The 26375-nt window shown below is 42.1% G+C and overlaps 2 protein-coding genes across 3 annotated transcripts; one reads left to right on the top strand and one right to left on the bottom strand.

Annotated features, from left to right (window-relative positions):
• Positions 1-18: 18 nt before the first annotated feature.
• Positions 19-3150, top strand: LOC149290667 (actin, cytoplasmic 2-like). Of its 2 annotated transcripts, none has more exons than XM_089488471.1 (5): positions 19-156; positions 260-499; positions 860-1298; positions 2022-2203; positions 3007-3150. In XM_089488471.1, exons 1-5 carry the CDS (start codon positions 34-36, stop codon positions 3148-3150), a joined length of 1128 nt encoding a protein of 375 aa, XP_089344597.1. In that variant the 5' UTR covers positions 19-33. The 2 variants fall into 2 exon arrangements, with proteins under 2 accessions (XP_089344597.1, XP_089344596.1); XM_089488470.1 differs by having other exon boundaries at positions 34-156; positions 860-1098; positions 2014-2203.
• Positions 3151-9184: 6034 nt separating this feature from the next.
• Positions 9185-20182, bottom strand: LOC149290666 (F-box/LRR-repeat protein 18-like). Its single transcript, XM_089488555.1, has 5 exons — positions 20162-20182; positions 19458-19655; positions 17278-18830; positions 12648-12866; positions 9185-9338 (listed from the first exon to the last, which is right to left on the bottom strand). Exons 1-5 carry the CDS (start codon positions 20180-20182, stop codon positions 9185-9187), a joined length of 2145 nt encoding a protein of 714 aa, XP_089344681.1.
• Between the last annotated feature and the right edge of the window lie 6193 nt (positions 20183-26375).

The raw sequence follows: 26375 nt of genomic DNA, 5'->3' as shown, positions 1-26375 counted from the left end.
CTATATACTGTTCTGCAGGTCTAGAATATCACAATGGATGAAGAAGTTGCTGCCCTGGTTGTTGACAATGGCTCTGGTATGTGCAAAGCTGGGTTTGCGGGAGATGATGCTCCACGTGCAGTATTTCCATCCATTGTCGGTCGCCCCAGACATCAGGTACAGAGGTTTTTGGTTTGTTTTTTATTATAAGCCATAGATAAAGGGGAAGGGGTTACTAAATAAAGTGTCCCATCTGACTTGCTTCCTTTCTCCTCACTAGGGTGTCATGGTTGGTATGGGACAAAAAGATAGCTATGTAGGAGATGAAGCTCAGAGCAAGAGAGGTATCCTGACACTGAAATACCCCATTGAGCATGGTATTGTTACCAACTGGGATGATATGGAAAAGATCTGGCATCACACCTTCTACAATGAGCTGAGAGTTGCCCCAGAGGAGCATCCTGTACTTCTCACAGAAGCGCCTTTAAACCCCAAAGCCAACAGAGAGAAAATGACCCAGGTAGGGAAGCTTACCTTCTTTCAGGATTTTTGTACTACCAACACACTATCAAGAACTTTTAATTCAATTATATAAATATCCCCATTTGCTGGGGAAACTAATTCGGTCTAATTTTTGCGTTCTTTGGTGTGGCGGGATGTGGGCACTTTTACTGAACTAATGTGCCTGATAATGAAAGGGCAAGGGGCCGACCTGATTTTTAATCTAAGAATATTGCAAAGCATGTCTCGCTTGCACATTTCCCTCCACTAGCCTGTTGGTTTATAATGTGCACTGGATTTATGCTACAAAATGGTATACTAGGCCACATATGTAAATGCAGCTGACGCGTATTTGCATTATTTTAAAATTATTTTGCAGATAATGTTTGAGACCTTCAACACCCCAGCTATGTATGTAGCCATCCAGGCTGTGCTGTCACTGTATGCCTCTGGACGTACCACTGGTATTGTGATGGACTCTGGTGATGGTGTAACCCACACTGTGCCCATCTATGAAGGGTATGCTCTGCCTCATGCCATCTTGCGTTTGGACTTGGCTGGACGTGACTTGACAGACTATCTCATGAAGATCCTGACTGAAAGAGGCTACAGCTTTACTACCACAGCTGAGAGAGAAATTGTGCGTGACATCAAGGAGAAGCTCTGCTATGTTGCTCTTGACTTTGAGCGTGAGATGGCTACTGCTGCTTCCTCTAGCTCCCTGGAAAAGAGCTATGAATTGCCTGATGGGCAGGTCATAACTATTGGTAATGAAAGATTCAGATCACCAGAGGCCCTCTTCCAGCCATCTTTTCTGGGTCAGTTATCTTTTAATTTTCCTGTAGTTACAGAACAGCTGATCAAACTGCTTATTCACAGCTGCACCAAATTTAAACATAAAACATAAGTGTAACTGCGCTAAGTGTGAGCTCGGGACCCTTAAACACAACTTTCATTTGGCTTTTCTTTCCTGATGGTTTCACTGCCAGAAGAATTGACATGCCTCACAGGGCTTCTGATGACCCCCACTCCAAGCTAGCTGATTACACACATTGTGATCAGCTACTTTTTTTTTTTTTTGAGGGAGCAAGGTAATCAGAGCTTGACCCCCTCAATCAGATTTTCCTGCCACTGTAAAGTACAGGAAGATGCATCACATCCCTAGTTAAGTGCTGCTTTTTTGGGAATGTTATGGCCTCTGTACCTTTAAAGAGTTACATTAAAGTCTGTAAGCTTAGATTTTTTTTTTTTCTTTAAATCTACGCTGCTGACGCTTAACTGATCAATATTGTGGCTTTGTATGCTGTAGTTTTGTGGGGGTTTTATCTGAATAAGTGTTTGGCTTTAGATATTACACCTGTTGAGGTGAAGGCAAACGTATGTTTTCCAGAATCTGTAGTTCAAAATAGGAACAATTCAACAAGAATAAGCTTAAAGCATCCACTAGCCTTTAATATAATTGATCCCTACATTTTAAGCAATTCTGAATCTGTATAGATTGATTTCAATTGCCTATCCTACCTTTTTTATATGCACTACAGGTATGGAAAGCAGTGGCATTCATGAGACCACATACAACTCCATTATGAAGTGTGATGTTGACATTCGTAAGGATCTGTATGCAAATACAGTGTTGTCTGGTGGTAGCACAATGTATCCTGGAATAGCAGACAGGATGCAGAAAGAAATCTGTTCCCTAGCTCCCAGCACAATGAAGATCAAGGTAAGTAGAAATATATTTGGTGCAATGTCATGTTCTGTCAGTGGTAGGAAGATGGGCATCTGCTGATCAACATACTAGGTTTATAAATTGTGTAAATAAAACCTTCTAAAATCATGTCCTTGGTTCCTGCTCTAATCACACCCCTAAAACATGTTTACCTCTTGAAATGTTGAGCGGTATGCAGAAAAGTATGGTGACAAAATGTCGCTTTACTGCCTAGACATAGACTTTTCCAGGCCAGGGTGGGGGTGGTCGTCTTGCACAGAACTTAATTATTCCCTCATGTTTTTGGACTGTGGAGCCACTAGAGGGCCCAACAGAATTTTGATGAAAAAGTCACTGACAGATTCAATTGAGGGATCATTTGTGCTATACAGGCTAATCATCTACTACCTATTGCATTGCTGTAGATCATTTGTGGGGTCAAAACCAGATTGAGTAACTGGCTTAATAAAGTTTGAGCCCTCATGCTTAGAATGTAGTCATTCCTATTGCCATAAGTATGCTTTTTCTCTGAAGGTTTCACACTTAACAGCATTGACAATAATCATAAGGCTACTTTCAATCCTACATCTGCCAGATACGAGTGTGGCACCTTGACATATCAAAGACTGCCTTTACTTTGTCTTAAAACTTTTTGAAGTTAACCCCTTGACAAATAGGATATGTTACCCAATGTATTCTGTTCATCCTTAGAATAGCTACATTATTTTAAATAGACTAAGTGAAAATATCCAGACAGTCCCTATTTATCTACCACACCCTTATAATGAATGTACATATTCATTTAATGTCCTTTTCAGATAATTGCCCCACCAGAGCGTAAATACTCGGTCTGGATTGGTGGGTCTATTCTGGCCTCTCTCTCAACCTTTCAACAGATGTGGATAAGCAAGCAGGAGTATGATGAGTCTGGACCTTCAATTGTTCATCGTAAATGCTTTTAAGGAAGTCCTGAATTTGGGAAAGTAAACAGCATGGTAATACTGGCAAATTGTTTCACTTTGTTGATCACTATAGCTCCTTATGGCTTGTAAACTGAATATTTAAAGTATTCCATAAATGCTAATGTGTGAGTCTAAATATAAGGTCTTTTGAAATAAAAGATCAAATGCGTAACCAACGTGGTTAATCTTGTCTTCTTGCAACACTAAATGGTGTTTTGATTGTTCTGAATTGCTTCAGGAAGGCTTCATAATTTAAGTAGTTACAACTAGAATTGGCAGAAACTGCTAATCTGTGAAGCATGGTACTTTCTCCCTTTTGGATCTAGATATAGAAAGTCAAATATACATACTGTCAATATATATGTTGCAAGTAATGTACACAGTGTACTGTTATAATGCATGTGTTTCAGTTCAAGTATAATCATTGGCCCCACTCTTGTGCTCATTGCTATTTACAGATGTGCTCTCATTCCCACCCTCAATATATATTCTAACTCATGACATTCAAGTTTGGAAACTAAGCACTGCTTATCACAGCCATTGAAGTGTACATTAGACTTCATAGCTTGACAAATGCATACATATGGTTTTTACACTACAATGTGTTGTACAGATCTTGCTTACGGCAAAGATGTCATCAGTACTTTACATTGTAAATTTTGAATATTAGGAATTGAAATACCAAATGGAAATTCAAAGTTTCATGTATGTCGAGCTACTTATAAATGCCAAGATGGGAAATAAAGATCATGGAAGTAAATGTTACATGTAATTTAAAAAAAATTACAGAAGTGAAACTACAAACAGACAGTAAACTTGAGAAATCTTAATAGCTGTGAATGTACCACTTAAAGGTGCAGTCCCATGTAAATATAGTACTAAGGAAGCAATTTACCAATAGACGTTAAGTCAGATGGTCCTTCTAGGTCAGGGGTTGACCAACATGGTTTGGATATAGGTGCCAAATTCAGCAGCTAGTTCCAATCAACTTTTTTTTCTTTTTTTGTCTGCATGTGTATCATAAGCAAGGACCCATCGCCGACAGGGAAATGGCTGGGGTGGAGAAAGGTGGAAACACAAATCTGAGGATTCTGCAGAATCCCCTTATGCAATTGCAAAAATGGACAACATAAAATAGTAGCTAAGGCATTATTAAACACCAACCATACAAGCCACAGGCTTCTTTCAGGAATTTTGTAGTCCTGCTGCAACTGTAAGGGATACTGTGTAGGACAGTGCAGAAAATTAACGTATTTCAAAAAATGTGGTCTAAAAACTGGGTGCGTCTTATACAGTGGCTGTAGGCTGCAGTTACTACTTCCCAGTACCTCCCTGCAGTCACACTGCTGATTGGCCCTGCACCTTTCCTCATAGCATCCACACTGCTCAGACAAACTCATCTAACTAAGTATAAAATTAGTATTTGGGCTGCTGAAAGTTGGAGGTGGGAGTTAATTTAGGGGCGGTTATGGTTGATAGGGTCTTTAGGGTTAATTTAGGAGCAGTTAATGGATGCGAGTGATGAGTGAATTTTATAGGTTTTTTTTTTTTCACAAATTTCGGGCCCCAAAATTAAGGTGCATCTTATACATGGGGGAAATACAGTATCTTGCCTTCCTATCCGCTACATAAATGCAACAGATATTGTAACTAACCAAATGTGCAGATAGCGCAAGCAATTCTTGCTATGTTTTTTTTTTTTATTCAATGTTGCAGTCTTGTTGGGTGCAGGAGTGAATTTCCTCAATTTCTGATCATACAAGTGATCAGCCTTAACATTATGACCACTGACAGGTGAAGTGAATAACACTGAATCTTATCATGCTACCTGTTGGTGGGTGGGATATAGTGGGCACCATGTGAGCATTTCATCTTCAAAGTTGATGTGGTAGAAGCAGGAAAAATGGGAAAGTGTATGGATCTGAGTGACTTTGACAACGGCCAAATTCTGATGGATACGCTACTACAAAGCTGCAGCTCTGCTGGTGTTCCTGATCTGCAGTTTTCAGTACTTAAGAGGTCCAAGGAAGGAAAAGCGGTGAACCAGCAAAAGGGTCATAGGAGGCCAAGGGTCACTGATGGATGTGAGGGGCAAATGCTGACCCACGTGGTCAAATCAGACAAGCTCCTGTAGCTCAAATTGCTGAAGCAGTTAATGCTGGTTCTGATAGGTATCAGAACCCACAGTGCATCAGTTTGAATATGGGGCTATGTAGCCACAGACCAGCAAGGGTGTCCAATGCTGACCTCTGCTGCTGAAAGTGCCTACAATGGGCATGTGAGCATAAGAACTGGAGCATGGAGCAATGGTAGACTGCGGCCTCTGATGAATCGCGGTTTCTTTTACATTGCATGGATGGCTAGGTACGTGTGCATCACTTACCTGGAGAACACATGGCACCAGGATGTACTATGGGAAGGTAAGCTGGCAGAGGAAGTGGGATGCTTTGGGCAATGCTCTGCTGGGAAACCTTGGGTTCTGCCATTCATGCAGATGTTACTTTGAAATGTACTACCTCCCTAAGCATTGTTGCAGACTATGTAGAGCCTATCATGGATGCTATGCCCTGATGACATTGCCCTCTTTAAGCTGGATAATACACATACAAAGCAAAAAAGGCTCAGGAATAGTTTGAGGAACACGAGTTCAAGGTCTTGACCTGGCCTCCAAATTCCCTAAATCTCAATCCATTCAAGCATCTGTGGGATGTATTCGACAAACAAGTCTGATTCATGGAGGCCCCCTCCTCAAAGTTCACAGAATTGAAAGGACCTGCTGCTAACTGCATGGTCCTAGATACCACAGCAACCCTAGTGGAGACCATGCCTTGATGGGTCAGGGTTTTGGCAGCAAAAAGGTGCTCATAATGTTATGGTTAACGGCTGTATAATAGATGTAGTGAATACATATATAAAACCGTTTAGGACTTAAGATTGCAAGCTCATTGCTGGGATCTGCTTTCTTTGTGTCTAGTCAGGAAATGGCATGCACCCTTAAAACTTATTGCTAGAATAGGCACATTGAACAGAAAACCTTTGCACAATCCAGTTACCTTAAATAAACTTAGTGGTACTAAGGGATATGTATATGTGATAAGGCATAAGGTAACCTTTACACAAAATGAAATGAGAGCTCAAGAATATGGACGTTCGTATAGATAGGTGAGATGCACATTGTGTATGCTTGTGTGGGTCATTTGATTGACAATGATGTGTGCTTTCATTCAGCTGAGAGTGATATGCACTATTAAATGGACATCAATGTGTTTGCGCTAGTGGTAAGTCTGGCGCCTTGTTGTTAGTGATGGTATTTTTAGTGAGGGGGCTGGACCTCAAAGGAACCCACAAATATGTGCTGCACAATAATGGCAATTGGGCCTGGTGCTGAATTATTTCCAGTTCTTTGTATCCAGTTTGAGTTATGTAAATGTGTATGGGTATATCTCCAGGAGTATAATAACATAAGCTAGGTGTGGGTGTGTGGCACCATAGCTCCTATCTTTATGTCAATGTTACGGACTGTTTTTCTTAATATATTTTCAATTTGGCAATCCTACTTTAGAGCATTTAAGGGGGGCAATAAAGGGCACAAATAGAAGTCTCAAAAGGGTTCCTGTCTGACAGATCCAGTAATAAGTGGTAAATAAAATCACAGAACAACTTCCAGTTATAAGCCCATGCGAAACATGATGCCTGATGCCAGTGTGATCACTTTACAAATACAGAGCAGTTTCTAACACTAGAAAACCTATGAGGAGGAGATACTTTAACACATTTTTCATAAAACTGTTCTACAAAGCAACAACCAAAAGATATAGATGCATACAATGGAAAAGTAGGTCTCTGCCCCCTGGAGCTTACATGACAACTGTCCTGTATTAACCCCTTAACGACAAAGCCTGTACATGCGGTGCAAGTGAGGCTAACCGTGGATCCGGGGAGGAAAGCCCTCCCCCCCTCCCCAAGAAAAATGGCCACCGCCGCACATCTCATCAAAGATCGCGGCAGGCTAAAATGGCTTAGGAAGCGATAGGAACATAAACAGTGTTGCTGACATGCCTCGATATCGAGGCATGTAGCAACACAGCCCCCTTACCCCGATCACCTTGTGATTGCTCGGACCACAACCACAAGCGCCATCATGTAAATGATGTTGCTGCCACTCACAAGATGGCGTCAACAATAGACCTATTCAGACCCTGTTGCGAACTCTCGACCTCCTCCAAAGATGTCCCAAGTATGGGACGTGGGCACAGACAGACCAGATGTCTAAATGGCAAAAAAAAATACGCACCTCACAAAGGTGGCCTTTTACCTCCCAAATAACGCAACAAACCCATGCATGTGGGGTCTTACTGCGCTCAGGAGATATTGGGGTATTTGACAGGGACATATACCAGGAGCGGTAAAAACTACCATAAAGTTTGACCAAGGTTGGTGGTAAAATTAGTACATGGAAAGGGTTAAAATACCAGCATTTGAAATACCTTGGGGTGTCTAGTTTTTAAAAATATATGGTTTGATGGGGTTAATTGCATTGGCTGGCTTCAAAGATACCTAAAATAGCACATGGGGCAGAATGACCAGCTTTGAAATAGCAAAATGCTACTGGTACATATTGCCCCATAATGTTCGGGGCAAAAAAACTAAAACATTGGGTATTTCTAAACTCAGGACAAATAGTAGAATCTATTTAGCAGGTAATTTGCAGATGAGTAAAAGATTTTTTTTTAACAAAAAATCACCATATTTTATCTTTTTTTTTTAAATTAGATATGATGAAAATAATGGTATCTAAAGAAAGCCTTGTTTGTCCTTAAAATAAATAAATATATATGTGTGTGTGGGTGCACAAAATGAGAAAGAAAATTACAGCTAAACAGCAACACTGAAAAATGTTAAGAGCCCTTGTCCCAAAATGTATGCGTAAGAAACAGTCTTGTCATTAAGGGGTTAAGACAACCCATGAATTGAGGACTTGCTATATTTATTTATGTTTGTGCTGTTCTGTGTACTGGGATGAAACACTGCATTGTGGCTTCATCTCATACTAAGACACTGAATATTGTGAATGTTTTGACAATGATATGGGCTAATTTGGCATTCTCCACTTTTTTGCTTATAAATATTGTATTTTATGGGCTATGATAGGTGTGAATATCCATCAAAATAACAACACAGGCTACATATTTTTATATATACACACACAATGTTTATTTAGCACACACTGAGGCAGCAAAATGAACCAGTTGGGACCCTCAGAATGTATACAATAGTTTCTGTAAAATAGGTTTTGTGTAAGAGATTGGGGCAATCTGCCAGCTCAGGTGTCTCATGCCTTTATTTTCATCACTGTATCAGATAGAGGACAATCAGATGAACATCAGGCATAAGAATATTCACACCACAAAGCTGGCATGTTTAAAAACACTTACTTTACTGTTCCCACTGTGGAGTCTATGTATTGTAACCCCCTCCCCCAAAAACATTATGCCATAACATGGAATTTTGTTGATTAAAGAGTGTTCTGGGTATCACTGTTGGGTTATATATAAATAACTTCAGGGCAATGTTTCATATGTTCTTAGCATGGCAACCATGATTGAACCACTGTGGGAATACTGTTTATAAATAACCAAGGAAGATCGAGCGTAGCGAGACTAATATTTGCCAAAGGGCTCTAATCAATGGCATATCCTCTTAGTGGTTGCCCATTGTCATAAACAAGGTGGTTTATAATGTCGTATGCGGGTTTTTTGTGCAAGAAATGCTGTATTCCCTCCATTCAACTGCTGCTTAAATAAAATGCTATGTTTTAAAGGGGTATTGATTATACAATTAGAACTGTACCCATTACAAAACGTGCATGTTTAGGAAAGACAAAAATCCCTCTTGTTTTATAAGGATCGCTCCTTTATACAGTGTTACTCTATGATTTGCAGTCAAATACAAAGAATTGGGGGATTCGTCATTTATTTCTTCCATGTGCTCCCAGTACAATTCCACACTTCCCACACAACACAACCTACAACAGTCACCACAATTTTGGAGGCTCTTCTGCTACTCTACTTTTAAATAGAGTAATTTCATCCAAGTGCATCATGGGTACATCCCGGATGACATCAGCCAAGCTCTCATGCAGCAGTGGGAAAATTACTACATTAAGTGCTGGTCGCTGTCCCTGAAAACTACAAAAGGAGGTAGAACATTAGCAGCTGGAACAGCATATAACATGTTAACAATGTTCCTCTTTCAAATGATGCAGCAAGCTATTGGTGTTAACAAGCAAATGAACTGGTGTACCTAATAAAATGTCTTTGCATGCTTTAGCATTAACATTACCATTTAATCGAACTAAGTGGCCTAGGCCAAATCCTGAAAGACAGCCCAGACCATTGTCCTTTTCTCCATCTGCAGTAGACCTTCCATTAGGTAGCTTTCTCCTGGCATCTTCCAAACCCAGATTTGTCCATTAGAACTGCAGATGGTGAAGCTTGATTGATCGCCCCCAGAGGCCACATTTCCACTGTACCAAAGTCCAGTGGTAGCGTGCTTACGCCACTCCAGGCAACGCTTTGTATTACGCATATTGATCTGCGTCTTGAGCCATGGAAGCTACTGACACACAGTGCTTGCACAGATGTAGCTTTCAGAGGCAGTTTGGAACTCTGCAGTGAGTGATGCTACAGAGCAGAGGACTGCATTGGGTGTTGCGGGAGCGGGTGGTCAGACCCTGTACCTACGGGTGCCGGTAATCCCGTGCAGTCCCACCAGGCAGCCTTCGCACTGCTCCCTTACAGTGTCTCTTCTCGTGCTCCGCCCAGGAACAAAGCGGAGTCACGTGATGTGACGTCACTTCCCGTGACTCCGCTGTATCCCTGGGTGGAGCAAGAGAAGAGACACTGTAAGGGAGCAACTCAAGGGCAGCCTTGCGGGACTGCGCGGGAAATCGGCAGTTCAGGTAAGGAGGTGGGCGTGATTGGCCGCATTTGTGGCGAGAGCAGGCGGGATTGACCACAAACGTGGCTGGAGCGGGCACCCATGTGGCGGGAGTGGAACACCCACATTGCCGGAGTGGGCGGGATTGGACAAAAAAAAAAAAAATTTAATCGGCGGGAGCAGGATTAAGAAAGCAGTCCTGCGCAGGGCTCTACTACAGAGGAAAGATCATTTGTATGCACTACAATCTTCAGCACTTGCTGCCCTGCTCTGCTGTCATGGGTAGCACACAGGTGATTTGGACACCTGACATGCTGGGAGTATGCTAATCTAAAAGATTAGGAAAATTCTATTCTGATTCATTTGCAATGATTTCCACGGTAGGTGTCCGTTTGCACTGACAGCAAGAATATAATATAATCGTCACTAAAGCAAGAGAAATCTGCACAAAATTCCTGTGTCTTGGTGACGGCAGATGTGGGATGTATTGTAAACAGGACCATTAAACAAAAAACTTTTATTATTTTTAAGCGTTAAATTCAGTAGATTGGGTGACGTTTCAAAATTCTACATTAAATAAGCCTATATGGGAAACTGTTCAGCTAGCTAATGAAGCCAATCTTTTTCTTTCCACAGTACAATTCTATACTCATGTAATATGTATTAGAAAATAACTGGTATAATATAACAGAAATCTTAGATGCATAATTATTCAAACTAAGTTATTGTTCCCATATTAACTTGCTGACAGTTGATTAGTCACAAAGATTTTGTAAGGGTGGATGAGAATGGAGAGAACTTCAGGGTAAGAAATGTGTGCAATGTATTATGCTAGTCTGGTCACTTTTGCCACGGATCTCAGTTTTTCTACTGTAAAATAATTTGAAACTAAACTAGTCCAATAATTATTTATTGAAAAAAGTAAAAACTGTGGGAGGTGTATATATATTTTTTTTTACCCCCCCTTAGAAAATGTATCCAATAAAAGTGCTTGTAAATACATGTACATCGCACACACAGTCCATTTAGTGCACAATATAACAGATGATAACCACACAAGACACATCCAATAATTCGAAAGGAACGATATACTTATAGAAATTATGTATAAAAATATTTGTACCTGATCAAAAAAGTGTTGTATGCGGTAATGTAGGTTAGCATTGACAAATACCGTATTTGCTCGATTATAAGACGAGGTTTTTTTCAGAGCAAATGCTCTGAAAAATACCCCTCGTCTTATAATCGAGGTCGTCTTCTAATCAGACCTCAAAAATGTCCGCTGGGGCCAGGCTGCTTACCGGTGCTTTGGTCGCGAGCAGCAGGAGAACAGGAAGCTAGCAGAGTGTCACATTTCTGCCTCCCCCTTCCTTCCTCTGGGGGCGGGGCCAGAAAAGTTGCTCGCACAGCCGGGCCCCTGCAGAAGTCCTCGAGTGAGAGATCTGCAGTTCAGGTAAGGGGGTGGGGGAGGGTTTTTGAGCAAGTATGTGTGATTAATGGAATGAATGAGTATTTAAATGTTTGTGAATGAGTGTGTGATAGCATGGATGTGTAAGGGTGGTGGTGGTGGTAGTAGCAGCATGGCATAGGGAGGCTGTACTCACACTCCTATCATCCCCAGGTTCCAGCATGTACTGGCTGCCTTGGCTTAATAGGAGTGTGATTGCTGTTAGCAGTTTATTATATATATATATATATATATATATATATATATATATATATACCTCCAGAAATGCATTTTAACCCCCCATATGCTACTCTGCCCCATGATATGCCTTTTAATCCCCTATATGCCACTCTGGCATATAGGGGGTTAAAAGGCATATCATGGGGCAGAGTGGCATATAGAGGGTTAAAAGGCACATCATGGGGCAGAGTGGCAAATAGGGGGTATAAGGCATTTCTGGGGGCAGATGTGCATAACTGGGGGGGCAGGTTCGCAAATAAAAGGAAATAAAAAAAATATATATTTTTCTCAGTCATAGCTTTTATTAAATATCAAAAAAATTGTTTACATGAATTATTTACTAGTAAAACTTTTTTTCCTATAGGGTAGTCTTATATTCAGGCTTTTTGGTTTTTTCCTAAATTAATATTTAGATTTTGGGGGGTCGTCTTATAATCGAGCAAATACGGTACTTATTTTGCTACAATAAAAAATCCTTAACTTGAAGACCCGGAGGCTGCCATTGTTTGGGTAACTTTCCCAGCTTAAAACCACACTAAGGTGATTCTTTATGGCAATGCTAATGAGTTCAGTTCCTCTACTGACTTTCATTAGTGAGGGTGTCCAGTTGAGTGATTAACAAGTCACTACTGTTTACTACAAGCAACATAAGGAGTTGGGATGTTTGTCTAATAGAATGGGCTAAATTAGACCTAGACATAGCATGGCTAATATGCAGATGCCGGACAACTGCAAAAACAAGGATTGTTTGAAAATTTAAAAGAAAAGCCACTATATTTTTTTAAAACGTATTTATAATCAGATACTAGTACAGAAAAATGATGGGAGTTCCCCAGTGTGAACCGAGAGCAAATATGGTTCTCAAACATACCTTTGTATAATATTATGTTGCAGACTCTTGCATGATGTCAGAGACTCTCCGGTAAAGATGTGGCACATGATAAGCTCACAGCATTCACTGATAAATGACATCATTGCATCCACTTCAAAGGTTCCATTGCGAGACACAATGCACAGGCGCTGGAGGGACAAGCAATGCCGTAAGGCCTGGAAGAACTGGGCATTGGCAGAAAAATATGGCTGCTCAAGTCTGACAAATAAAAACATATGTTAAAGGAAAAATGCGGAGGTAAAAATATCAGTACTGTAATGCCAATCAGGGATTGACAAAAATTTGCCAAGTAAACTACGAAACACATGACTAACAGACTTCTAACGTGTACATATATTTTCTCATCCCTACTATGACTCGTAAATTACAATACAATACCGAACAAACTTACAAAGAACATTACAGCCAATATTAAAAAACGCCTTTTCCTTGATAATATACAGTATATATATATATATATATATATATATATAAAAAAACTACACACTCCTTTTAAAATGCCAGGTTCTTGTGATTTTAACCCTTTCAGGACCGGGTTTTTATACTAAGGTGGCGCTAAAAGACCGGAGCCGTTTTTGCTGTCTTTCTTCAACTGTAATTTTTCTCATCAATTAGTGCACCCACACAAGTCATATATTTTTTTCTTCAGCACAACTAGGACTTTCATTTGAAACCATATTAAGATGGGTAGTACATTGTTTTGTTTGAAATAAACTGGAAAAAGTGGGGGGGGGGGGAATGAATATTTATTTTTTTTTACAGTTTTGTAAACATACAAATTGTACACACATTGAACCAATGGGAAAAATTTTTCCTAAATATATTCATTAACTTGTCCTGATTTGGAAACCACCCAATATGGCCATGATTTTCATCTATTTTGACCAGTATAGTGCAAATATTGCAAGGCATGCATCACGTTTTTAAAATGTAATTTTTTTCAAATTTGGCATGGTAGGCTAATAAACTGCAATAGTTGTCACAGATGCTGATTATCCCCCCACAATTATGTTTATGGACAGTAGATAAGTCAAGGTGTACAACTAGGGTCATTTTGACACTTTTCATACAGGGATTTTATAGCCAATTGCTGCCAAATTTTGAGGTATTTTTATATTTTTTGGGTTGTTTTTTTTTTGCCATTTCTTCATTGATGTCTGCCAAAGTTCACGGAAAATTTATTTTATTGCGTTTTTAACGCATACATTTCAATGTTCCAATTAATTTCTTGCACAGCATATGTGCAACTGTGGAAGAAAACACCATATTTTGTTCACCAACATCCCCTGATTCCAACAAGGCCTCAAGCTATGAGGCCAAAACTGGAACATGCGCAAAGTTTTAGAAATTGGTTTGCTGGGCCCCTATCCCACTTGGGACATTTTGGAAGCCCCCCAATTTAAATTACCCCATAAAAGTATATGTTTATGAACAGTAGCAGGGGGTGTTGTGTCAGGTCCCCACACTTGTGTGGGGACCCAATCAACACTCAACCCGCTTTCCTGAAGCTGCCTGTGGCAGCTGAAAACGCGATTGCTGGTTTTCCTGCAATCGCGTTTTCAGCCTACAGAATCAGGCTGATCTCAGGCTCGGGGGAGGGCTCGGAGTGGCTGTGCTGCTCTTCCCAGACACCTGGGCAAACAGCAGCGCCCCCACAATCACCACGACTGTGGCGATGTGGGGTCGTTTTTTGGGGATGACATACCTGGTACGTCGCGGTCTGGAAGGGGTTAAATAACGAGACAAAGATAAATCATGTCAGAACCTTTTCCACCTTTAATGTGACCTATAACATGAACAGTTTAATTGCAAAACAAGCTGAAATCTTTTTTTTGGGGGGGGGGCCTCACAATAACCTGGTTGCATAAGTGTACACACCCTTAAACTAATACCTTGTTGAAGCAACTTTTGATTTTATTACAGCAGTCAGTCTTTTTGGGTAGGAGTTTATTAGCATGGCACATCTTCACATGGCAATATTTGCCCACTCTTCTTTGCAAAAGCACTCCAAATCTGTCAGATTGTGAAGACATCTCCTGTGCACAGCACTCTTCAGATCACCCCACAGATGTTCAATTGGATTCAGGTCTGGGCCATTCCAAAACGTTAATCTTATGGTGAAGCCATGCTTTTGTGGATTTGGCTCATTGTCATGCTGAAAGGTGAACTTCATCTTCAGCTTCCTAACGGACGTTCCCTCCACCCTAAGGCCCCGGTTCCAGCTGAAGAAAAACATGCTTTTGAAGCTCTCTGCGGACCATGGCTTTGCACGGAGATGCAACTAAGCAAATCCTAGAACAGCTAAACTTTATTTGTGATTAATCAGAGTCACTGATAGGCAGGTGTGTAATGACTTCTACATGAGTTTGAATGTGATTGGTTAATTCTGAACACAGCCCTAGTTATAAAAGAGGGTGTGCACACTTATGCAGCCAGGTTATTGTGAGGTGTTTTTTTTCCCTTCAAAGATTTCAGCTTGTTTTGCAATTGAATTGTTCACATTATAAGTCACATTTAAGGTTGAAAAAGTTCTGACATGATTTATTTTTGTCTCATTCTTTAAAAAAAAAACCACAAGAACCTGGCATTTGAGGCATGTGAGGTGTGTAGACTTTTTATATACACTGTATCTACTTAACCTACAACTGAAAAGTTCCATAGTATATGGCACTGAACAGCAAATATTCTAATGAAATTATTAAAAATCCACTACAGTTTTGAAAATTCTGATGTTTTACTAAAAAGATTTAAAAGCCACATTTGTAATTTCTTGAAACTGTACTCAAGTTACCAGGATTTTCACATATAACTGGCTCTCTTCTTACCAGAAAAACCACCCTGAAATCATCAGTGTGCCTTCTGTTCCTATATCCGAGCATTTTCTGCACTGTGATTTCATTGCGTTGCTCTAGTAATAACAGAAGCAGCATTAGATTCCAAAATGTAAGAAGTAGATAAGGTCCAGACTGAACCTGAGAGAGGTTGCACTTTTCTTGCAGGAGCAGTAAGAGAAAAGTAATGTTTTTAAAAGATAGCTCAAAATAAAAAGTAAGAGGCCAGGGACAAAATTTTAGGTTATAAAAGGCAAAAAGAAACCTCACCAAAACACGTGAAAATTTTAAATAGGTAAATAAAAATGTATACTCTACAAATTCTGCAGCTACCAAACAACACTCTTCATAAGTGTTCATACAATCAATACATCAGCAATGGGGGCAAGAACATGTGAAAAGAAAAAATACAGAACAATAGTGTAATAAACTCTGGCATATCTAATTCTTGCCAGAGCTTATTACACTATTGTTCTGTATTATTTTTCTTTTCACATGTTCTTGCGCCCCATTGCTGATGTACAAAATGTTAGGTTCCCTGAATTTGGGGCTTTCAGTTAGAATGGGTGTTATTTTTATGGTTCAGGGTATGATTGAAAATCTTATTTAAATGAACAGTTCCATATCATTTGGTTTAACCCTTTCAGTCCCCTATGGGCGTACCGGTACATCCAAAAAACGCATCCCAAGAATCCCCTATGGACGTACCGGTTTGTCCTGCCATTCTTGCAGCGGCAGGGATGTGTTTGACAGCCTGGACTCCCCCCTGACAGCAGAAGCCAGCATTGCCGGCTTTCTGCTGCCCGATCTCATGTAACAGCTTCCGGAACGAACGCTGGAAAACTGTTACATTTCCTTATTATACCCCCATATGCCACTGCGCCCCCTGGTATGCCTTATACCCCGATATGCCACTCTGCCCCCCCCAGATATGCCTTATACCTGCCCTATATCCCATAGTGCCCTTATACCCCTATATGCCTTATAACCCCCTGATATGCCCCCAGATATGCCTTAGAGCCCCAAATATGCCACTGCGCCCCCCCAAATATGCCTTATACTCCCAGATATGCCACTGTGGCCCCTGACATGCCTTATACCCCAGATATGCCACTGTGCACCCCCCTCCTGACTTACCCTCCATGCTTCAGACTCCTTGGTGTCTAGAAGGACCAGCCGCGTAGACAACCTCTGCTGCTGGCCGGCAGTAGCGGAGGTTGTCTGCACGCATCGCACAGACCTCCACCGGCTGCCAGAGAGGAAGATCCAGGTCCCCTGCAGCGCTGCGGGGGATCCTGTAATGTCAATTCATGAATTGGCATTTGGTATGCAATATATGTTTTGTGTATGTTGTTATAGTCATTATTGTGGGCTTTGATCAGGAAACCTCTGGTTTGTCTAACACCAGCACGGAACAAAAGTTAGACTCAAAAGCAGCAGAACGTTAAGAGTCATGGCTACCAGACAATCAGTGCTTTGAATGATTTATACTACAAAAAGTGCTGGTGGGTTATTGGACGTAAATACAATTCAGGCCGGTTACAGTCTCTTTTCTGTCCTGCAAGAATGCTTTGGAATCAGGGATATTGTGGTTCAACTGCTTTTTCGACTATGCTAAAAGAGAAGTAGCCATCAACCGTACTGTAAAACATAAGCAGGAATTCAACCACATATATGATTATTAAGCTAAAAAGCATGAGGCTTAAATCTGGCACTCTTAGAAAGTAAACAGTATGGACAGGCATAACATACATCACATTATTTGTTCAGTCTCTCACCTCAGGTCTCTTAGTTGTCTGCAGTACTTTAGCATCTCACACAGTGAGGATATATAAACCACCTTGCCCATCATCCCAAGATTTGCCAGTGAAAGTGAGCGCAGCTGCTGACACTTCATGCCAATGCTAACTAGACTGGAGCCTGTGAGAATTCCTGGCACCTGTGCCAGTACTAGGTTCTGCAAAAAAGTTAATTGGCTAATCGCTGCCACCTCTGAATCTCCCACACTATGTGAACGCTTACATGGTGGATAAGTGTTGCGTATTGCTGGATCATTTCGTGGCATTGCGGAGTAGAAGTTAGAACCAATTAATTCCAAGTGTTCTAGAACCGGCTTGTGCTTTAGAAGCCTCCAAAAAACTGAGAGGGATGAGCTGTCCTGGTCAAAGGGGTTTCTCAAATATGTCTGCACACCAATCCGGACCTTCTTACCAAAACCAAGGGAAGCAGGACTAGGAACATGTGATTCTGTGCTCTGAGAAGTAGACTTGTGAGCAGTTCTAACAGTATCCGCTATGGCACACACTGGCAATGCTAATGACCGTAAGTACAGGAGCCGTGCTAGGATCTCACATAGGTGTCTACCATTGTTCTCTGAACTATGGTGGTGTGCTGATGTGAAATTTAAATGTGCAAGATTTGGACATGCAGCCACTAGAGTATCCAAAATGCTGTCATCTATGTCATCTTCTGGTTTACGAAACGGCATATCAGAGCTGAAGCAGAATGGACATCCTCTCAAATTGAGACTGACCAGACTCTTGCAGTCCTTTCCACCATTTAAAAGCCTCTGAGTTAGTTGCCCACCAGATATCATGCATCGGCTAAAACTGAAATAGGACGGGCTGCTGAATTTCATTTGCTGAAGCAAAGAAGACCCATTGAGCCAAGATTTGGGCAACTGAAATGCTTCCAATGACACATTCTTTGCCATAGAGTGCAAAAGGTTATTTGTTGCCCTGCTTTCTGGGAAGCTGCCTGGAGCAGAAATAAGAAAGGCCCGTAGATTCTCTGGAGTCCTGTCACTAAGAACCGCAAGGTACAATCTGACCACCTCCTCATTTACGTAGCCAGGAGCCAGTCGAGCATAAAACAGCCGCAGGTTCTGATAATGGGGTATGTTGCTTTCACCCACCATCAGTTGGCCAGACATAACTGTTCCTTCCCGTGTTCTGTCCAGTACTTCAAAGTACAGTAGTAGCTTTTCAAGGCTAGTGCAGCAAGGCACTACCCCATACGATGGAGCAAAGAGGGTTTGTTTTAGCTCACGCAATCGACTCAGAGTGGCCTTTGACTCACTGCTCAACTGCCCAGCATCAAATCCTGAACTAACATCAATAGCCAAGGAGCGCAAGTGAAGAAGGTTTGAAAGAAGCTTGGAGAGCCTTAGGGAAGTTAGAGAGCAACCAGACATATCGAGTCTGACAAGTTTCTTGCATTGTGCTACTCGATCCACAGTTGGAGTTGACAACCAGTAGCAACCACTTACATCAAGTTCACAAATCTCTTTACCAACCTCTTTGAGCATCTGCTTCACTTGCTGATCCCTGGCCTGTAAGAAAGACACAGTGTTGTATAAGTAAAACTGATAAAGCCGTATTGCCCAAAGAGAAGAGTCTTCAGGCAAAGGTGAAATATTTTTCTAGGTTGGCCCAATAAAAGTTGTAGGGTCATATAAACTTCCAGGACCTTAGGGTGACATTTTTTCCATTAAAGAGGTGACCCTTGAACTCCCCAAAGCTTATGTGACTTTTTTCTACATTGGTGCAATAAAGGTATATTTTATTTAAGATCCCATGTAGCATACCAATTCAAATCAAGAGGGTGGCTGCTTTATAATAAATCAATACAGTGTATAAACTGTTTTAATACACTTTTTTATCAAACAAATATAAATATATAGAATTCAGTATAATATTGGTCGCTATGATACATGCATCAATAGGTCGATCTGACAACCTTAATTATAGCCAACATGGACAGAAATATGGGCAAAAGCAATATAGCTGGCCTACTGAATTGCAAGTACATAACTTAAATTTGCATCAATATTAAAACAGAAAAAAAAAATATACATACACACACACATATATATATATATATATATATATATATATATATATATATACACATACATACGTCAGAAAGATGTCAGGTGTAATTAAATATATGTGCCCACCTGATAGACTTTGTTGAAGTTAACCCTGTGGGTGAGGCTCTTATCGACGCAAAGACTTGCAAGTTTTCGACATGTCTTCTTGACATTGAGGATAAGGTCTGTACTTGGTACATAACTCAGTATATGCAGCAGAATTTCATCAGAAAGTTCAATGGGGTTAATGGTAAAGGGCCTCTCTCTGTCTTCCACACTCTGCACCTGGATAAAAACAATGAACTTACACTTTAGGGATAAATTAAGATGATATATATATATATATATATATATATATATATATATATATAAGGGAGACACACATTTAGATGTATGATACAATAGTGATACTTTTCTGCTTTACAATACATTTACCCATTTTGTTAATAACATGGCCCCTCAGCCAGCTGTAGCAACAAAGACCAGTAAACAGAGAGCCATTTACCTTTTTCATAAACATCTTTTAATCCTGTCATGGACCACTACTATAGTTATCCCATTTCCGCTTAAGTTCTCTCGTTATCGTGTTTAGGAAAAACAAGCACATAAGAATAAACTAGATTGGTAAAACTTCTGGAAGCATACAGTTAAACATTTCATGTCATTGTAACGGTTTATCCAGAACACGGAACACAGAGAATGGTTTAATGCAATCCATAATCCATAGCCGTAAACCGGGCACGAGGAGAAGCAAACATCGGCCTGAACAGACACAGAACACCAAACCTTACCTCCTCAATAGAGTTTGACATGTCCTGATTTGAAGACGATCGGCTAAGAGAGCGAGACATGAAACACAAGACACCATCACCAGCCAGCGAACCTCTCTTGCAAACCCTTCTACGCCCTCTTAACTCATCATTATGTGGGCGTTATTCGAAATCATCTCCAACATGACAAGCATCTGTCCTATTTTCCATTCAACAGATAGCGATAGAACTCAAATTCGCGGCGGATTTACTTCCGTCGCAGACTAAGTTCGACATCCTGTTCTAGTAGGTGTTTTGAGACGCCATATTAGTGCAGGCTTTTTTTTTAATTTTTTTTCGTTTTTTCTTTAATAACGGACAATTCATTCCCTAATAAGGGCTCAGAAAACAGCTAAATAGGATAAACTCAGTATAGGATGAACTGTTTCCCTGACAAAAGCTGCTCTTCACATATTGAGTGTGACATAATTGCGCGCGTTTGGCCAGACTGCATTGTGTACAATTCGCAAGTGTCAGGTTTTAACAGTGAGGCGACAACTCTAGTTCCAATAGTAATTCTATAGTGATATCAGTAATTCCATTGTGATATTGGTTACCTACTGTATTATTAGTGCATGTTCCTATTTCCATGACAATTCTGTTAAATTTGCCATATTTGAACATTTAGGCTCATATCACAAGCACTTTATAGTCAGCTCCCGTAATGATTACAGCCACGGAACAGGCAAGTGAGGTAAATAATAGTTAATTAACTTAATTATCGACCTAAATATATCTGTAACTGCACTTCATGGTATATATCTAAATAGCAAACACAAGATATGCCAAAAAATGGCATGTGAGCAGGAGGTGGTAATAAATAAAGACAATGACACACTGGGTTGGGAAAAGACTCTAGTCTTTTATTTACTAAATTGCAATAACAGCTGTTCTGTTCAAACATTGACATATACGAAAATGGTATTAACCCTTTATTGACAAGACTGTTTCTTACTCGTAGTACACTTTGGGACAATAACTCTTTTAACATTTGCTGTTGCTGTTTAGCTGTAATTTTCTTCTTTCTCATTTTGTGCACTGACACATTATATATTCTACTATTTGTCCTGAGTTTAGAAATACCCAATGTTTTTTTTTTGGGGGGGGGGGGTCTGCAAGTTATTGGGCAATAATTACATTTCAAAACCATTTTTTTTCAGAAATCTCGTAATTCTTCCCCATGTGCTATTTTGGGTATCTTTGAAGCCGGCCAATGCAATTTACACCATCAAACCATATGTTTTTGGAAACTAGACACCCCAGTGTATTTCAAATGCTGGTATTTTAACCCTTTCCATGCACTAATTCTACTATCAGCCTTTGTCAAACTTTATGGTAGTATTTTTTTTTCTTCACACACATTGTACTTCAGGTGTAAATGTACCACTCCTGGTATATGTCACTGTCACACAACACTCCAATATGTGTTCTGTAACATCTCCTGTGGGTTATTTGAGAGGTAAAAGGCCACCTTTGTGAGGTGTGCATTTTTTGGCATTTGGACATCTGGTCAGTCTGTGCCCATGTCCCATATTTGCATACCTGGGAACTTCTCGGCTCCGGCTACCCGGGGCCTTCCCTTGCGGCACACGGCCAGGACTGCACACTGACATTGGTGGGCAGTCCTGCTGACGGCAGCGGGAAAGACGCCCATTTAAAGGAAAAAATGGGCGTGGAGCAGGGCGTGTCAAGACCCTGCTCCTGCGACTCGGAGGATTCGTGTCTTGACACAGAGAACTGGAGGAGCAGCGCTCACCCGGCAATCTCCGTGTCAAACCTGGAGAGTTCCCAGGTATCCATATTTGGGACATCTTTAAAGCCGGCCAATTCGATGCAGGTATTTAACAGCAGCCCGTACATGTATGGGCTTTGTCACCAATGCATTGTATTGTGACCCTGTACATGTACAGACTTTGTCGTGAAGGGGTTAAACCATTCATTGTCCCAGTAGAACCCTGATTGCCTGAACTGTCCACGTTTCTAATTATCCATCCTCAAAGGTGCCCTATGACCCATGACAAGATAAAAACGGGTGGGTTAGGCTGGCACCTCAGAGTTTGTGACTGTGGCAGTGAGTGAGCAATTTTATACTGAAAACTGCCTGTCACGCGCTAGCTTAGAACCCTGCCCTCCAATCACTGCCGTGCACTAACATAGTACATGCTACTGCACTGTCCTGCCTTACTTCTAAAACTAAATTTCCCTAGCCCCCTGCAGCTAAGTGTTATACGGGGCTAATGGCCCATGCTGTCATAAGGTGGAGTATCATGTGATATCCTGGTTATGCTGGATAAGTATATACCTGGCTCGCACAGGATGCTTACTCAACTGAATACTAATACAATAACTGGGAACATTCCAGATTAGCTCCACAGCCCAAATATGATAGCTGATTGCTTCCAATCAGCTACCATATTTGGGCTGTGGAGCTAATACCTCTTGGTAGGTAGTTGGCACTTAGCTCTGCCTGTTGTCCACTGGATCCATGCAATTCCTGCTCCAGTTCTGCCCTTTTTATACTCGCCAGCAGCTAGGTCATCTTCCTTGTAACTAACCCCCATCCTAGCTCTACTACACCTCTCCCATTTGGGTAGGGAGTGGGAGATCTCCTAAACACTATACCTGATATTCTCTGATATGACCATTTGTAGGTAAATGTAATTAAATAGTTTTTGTACAGGAAGCTATTTTCACGATGCAATTACCCTTCAACACTACAATAAGCATGCAGGAAAAAAGGAAGGCTCTTTGCAATTGACCATCTCTCACATTAGTCTCCTCTGTGACCACTATGTCTAGTAACAGCGAGAAACATAACATGGGAAATTTTAACATCACATTATTTAAGAGGAACTTTGTAGGTCAGAGTCAGAATTTTAAATTCGAATCGTGATATTATGGAGTCAGTCAGTGACAACACTGACAGGATGAAGAGGAGTTAGTAGAGCGTCTACTACGGTCAGAAGAGAAGCAGCAGTTTTCATGACTGATTATAAGGTGGCAAGCCAAGTATGAAGGAGACCCAGTGGTATACCATATTGGCTCGATTATAGGTCGCACCCGATTATAGGCCGCACCCTTATAGTTTGGTGCTATTTTAAAGAAAAAATACACATTAGTGGAATGGTAAAACAGTATTTTTATCTAATGAACAGGAATACATGTATTTTAAAATTTTTGGTATCTATTATGCAGTTAGCATATGTTATGTGACGGACCTTGGGTACCCCGGCTGGGTACACCCGTCGATTCTTTGTTGCTTCCTCCCGGAACCACAGGGGTTAACCACTTCCAGCGCTATACTGATGAAATAGCGACGTAGCTTGCCGAAGCGTAGCCGGATCCGGTACTCTAACTGTCCTGAAAAGGACAGTGAGTGATCCAGCAAGGCCTTGAAGCACACTTTATTGGGAAACATACAGGCTTATATGCAGGTTAGGTGATAAAAAGGTCATAAATCAGGACACATCTTCCTGCCCTGCCCAGACAGTCCGGCGCCGCGCTTAGGCCACCGAGCCCCCCAATGTCCGTATACTTTCGGGGTGATCCCGAAGGAGCGGCGGCGATCTCGGGAGTGCTGAGGGGGGCGCTTTTGGGGTCCAGGAACATCTGGTCCAAAAAGCAACGTGAACGGTCAACGGGGTTGGCTAGGGGTTTGAGCTTAGCCTAACACTGGTCTCCTTTATTCCTGACCTTCTGACAGACCTCGCAGGTCTCCCCAGAAAGACCCAGCCAGAAGAAGTTCTGGGTCAGGTGGTGCAATGTCCTCCCTAATCCCAGATGTCCAGCTAAGGTAATATAATGGCCGATTTGTAGCAATTCAGCATGATATTTCCGAGGCACTACCAGTTGCCTTGAAGGAAGGTAGCAGTCCCTCTTCCCACACCCTCAGTAACCCGGTACAACTGACCCTGCTCCCACTCAAACCTTTTTTTCGCGATACCCCTGGGTCTGTTTCCGCTTTTTGTTGGTATGGGGCCAAGGTCTCTTCCTGCTGTACCTCCCTCCCGAAGTCCTCCTGGGAGTCCCAAGTCAAAGTTTTAGTCATTGTCAGGGCGTTCCAAGCCTGAGAGTGTGTAGTGAGCGTGAGACTCAGTCAGTTCTCAGTTATTGTGCTGTATAGACGTGCTTCCTTTTGTGAACTCCTGTTAACCTCTTGTGTACCAGACCTGGCTATCCTGACTACGTTAACCTCTTGTGTACCAGACCCGGCTATCCTGACTACCTGCATACCGGACTCTACCTATTTTCACCTGGCGCTGTTGTACGCCTACAGCAGCCGCTGACATGCCCCAATCTTCCTCTACCATGTCCCAATGGGCTGGTGCGGCGGCCCAGCAATGTTCCCCTCTTTGAGTCCCAGTGAAGGCAGTGTGCAGCAGCTCGGGAAGGTGGGTAAACTAGATTCGTTGGTGGCTGACTCCTGTTTGGCAGGCATCGGTCCTTCATGTACCCGATTTGACGGCACTTGTAGCAGCTGGGTCTGGTTGTTGGAGGCTAGTTACCTGGGTTTGAAATCCTGCAGAAAACTGTCAATATCCTCACCTGTCTCTGAAAAAGTCTTGAAGGCAGCATATGATATCTTCTACTTGCTTTTGGTGCTGGTGGTGGCTGGGGATATGGAGTCGGATAAGCACTGTTCTATCTCCGCTACCTGCTTGGTAGTCTCGGTTAGGACAAGGGAGAGTGGCCCCTTACAGTGCCAGCCGCCACTGAACCTCCCGCTTAAAATCATTAACATCCGAAGGCTCGGAGGTTGTGGTGCTGGTCCTATCGAACCTTAAGCTTCCAGCAGATTCTTCAGAGTTGTCCACTTGAGCTTCCTATAATACTGTTCCATCGGCTGTAACTCATCCGAGGATGACGAAGGTTTCCCGGTGGTGGTTTGAATGTCCCCCGGCAAGGAAGGACATCCCACATCTGCCGCCAAATGTGACAGAGACCTGTACTAGAATTTAGTAGCTCCGCTGTAGAAATCCTCCTTGCCGTGAATGCTCAACTGGTCCAGGTATTAAGCATATTCCCCCAAGCAATAGCCGAGACTTCGTGTAGGGTACAAACAGAACTGAGTTTATTGAATACTGCACAGATATTTATACACAAGACATGCTAGGATTAGGGGTATAATCTTATCAACCACCAGACAGTTCTATGGCCAGCAATGCCCACCCGACAAAGTGTCACTATTTCGGGTTAATCCCAAAGGGGCAGCGTCAATCCCAGGATATCAATACCCGAGCTCAGGGTCTGAAGATGTTATGGTCCAAAAAGCAACGTGATCGGATGTCGGGACCCTGAGTGACAGCGTCGAAAACTCCCCTGGGAATAGTCCGCGCGGTAGCCGGTCCAGAGTTCCATAGCCGCAGTCCTAAAGATTGGTAATAAAACCAGGGTTCCCAAACGAGCTCCTTCTCCGTAACCACGAGTGTTGCCCACCACGAGCTTAATGTAACCCCAAAAGAGCTACATGGTGGGACAAAGGATACCTGCAGAGACACAGATCTAATTGTCGGCGGGCATCGGCGCGGTTTCTAGCTGCTGTACAGTTCCATAAATCCACGGCTAAGTCACGGTCAGGCACCAAACAGGGGGGAAGGTGGAATCTGAACAGCAATAGGGGTACACAGGGTCCGTGAGCCCTTAATCCTTGGGAAAACCACAGAGATTGGGTGTAGCACATGAAAACAGGTATGGGGCCAAAATAACATAGGCAATAAACAGATAGGCTGTCACAGAGGTCCTGCTGACATGGTGGGAGGCCCTGTTGACGTTAGTGGGTGGTCACGTCAATGTCGGTGTACAGTCCCGATGTTGCGAGACATGCTATTTCTAATAGCGCTGCTCCCCCAACCCAGAGTTTCCCCTTAGCAGGACTGGATTAATGGACAACCTCCACTGCCGGCACTTCTGCCGGGGCTTCAATGACGGAGAAGTGCTGGCAGCAGAGGTTGTCTACGCGCATCTCCGCAGCCGGTGAACATCTGCGCGATACGCGTAGACAACCTCCGCTCCCGGCCCTTCCCTCAGGGCTTCTATGGTGGAGCATAGCCTTCCGGTGCTCCACCATAGATGCCCTGGCGGAAGTGCAGGCAGCGAAGGTTGTCTACACACATCACGTCCAATGCTGCCGGAGGAGGAGGATCCAGGCACCCTGCAGCGCTGCGCAGGACTAAAAAAAAAAAACACCCGCCCAGTG

This window comes from Sceloporus occidentalis, unplaced genomic scaffold (genome assembly GCF_023333645.1).
Source record: "Sceloporus occidentalis isolate IW3139 unplaced genomic scaffold, rSceOcc1.0.p SCAF_38, whole genome shotgun sequence".
NCBI lineage: Eukaryota > Metazoa > Chordata > Lepidosauria > Squamata > Phrynosomatidae > Sceloporus > Sceloporus occidentalis.
The sequence above is the reverse complement of the archived record's forward strand: the minus strand, read 5'-3'. Positions and strand labels throughout refer to the sequence as shown.

Coding starts and splice junctions, on each gene's coding strand:
- LOC149290667 (XM_089488471.1), top strand. CDS start 34: ATGGATGAAGAAGTTGCTGCCCTGGTTGTTGACAATGGCTCTGGTATG. Junction 157..259: donor TCGGTCGCCCCAGACATCAG/GTACAGAGGTTT, acceptor TCTCCTCACTAG/GGTGTCATGGTTGGTATGGG. Junction 2,204..3,006: donor CCAGCACAATGAAGATCAAG/GTAAGTAGAAAT, acceptor TGTCCTTTTCAG/ATAATTGCCCCACCAGAGCG.
- LOC149290666 (XM_089488555.1), bottom strand. CDS start 20,182: ATGTCAAACTCTATTGAGGAG. Junction 19,656..20,161: donor TGTCAAACTCTATTGAGGAG/GTAAGGTTTGGT, acceptor GTTTTTATCCAG/GTGCAGAGTGTGGAAGACAG. Junction 9,339..12,647: donor CAACATAATATTATACAAAG/GTATGTTTGAGA, acceptor CTCCTTTTGTAG/TTTTCAGGGACAGCGACCAG.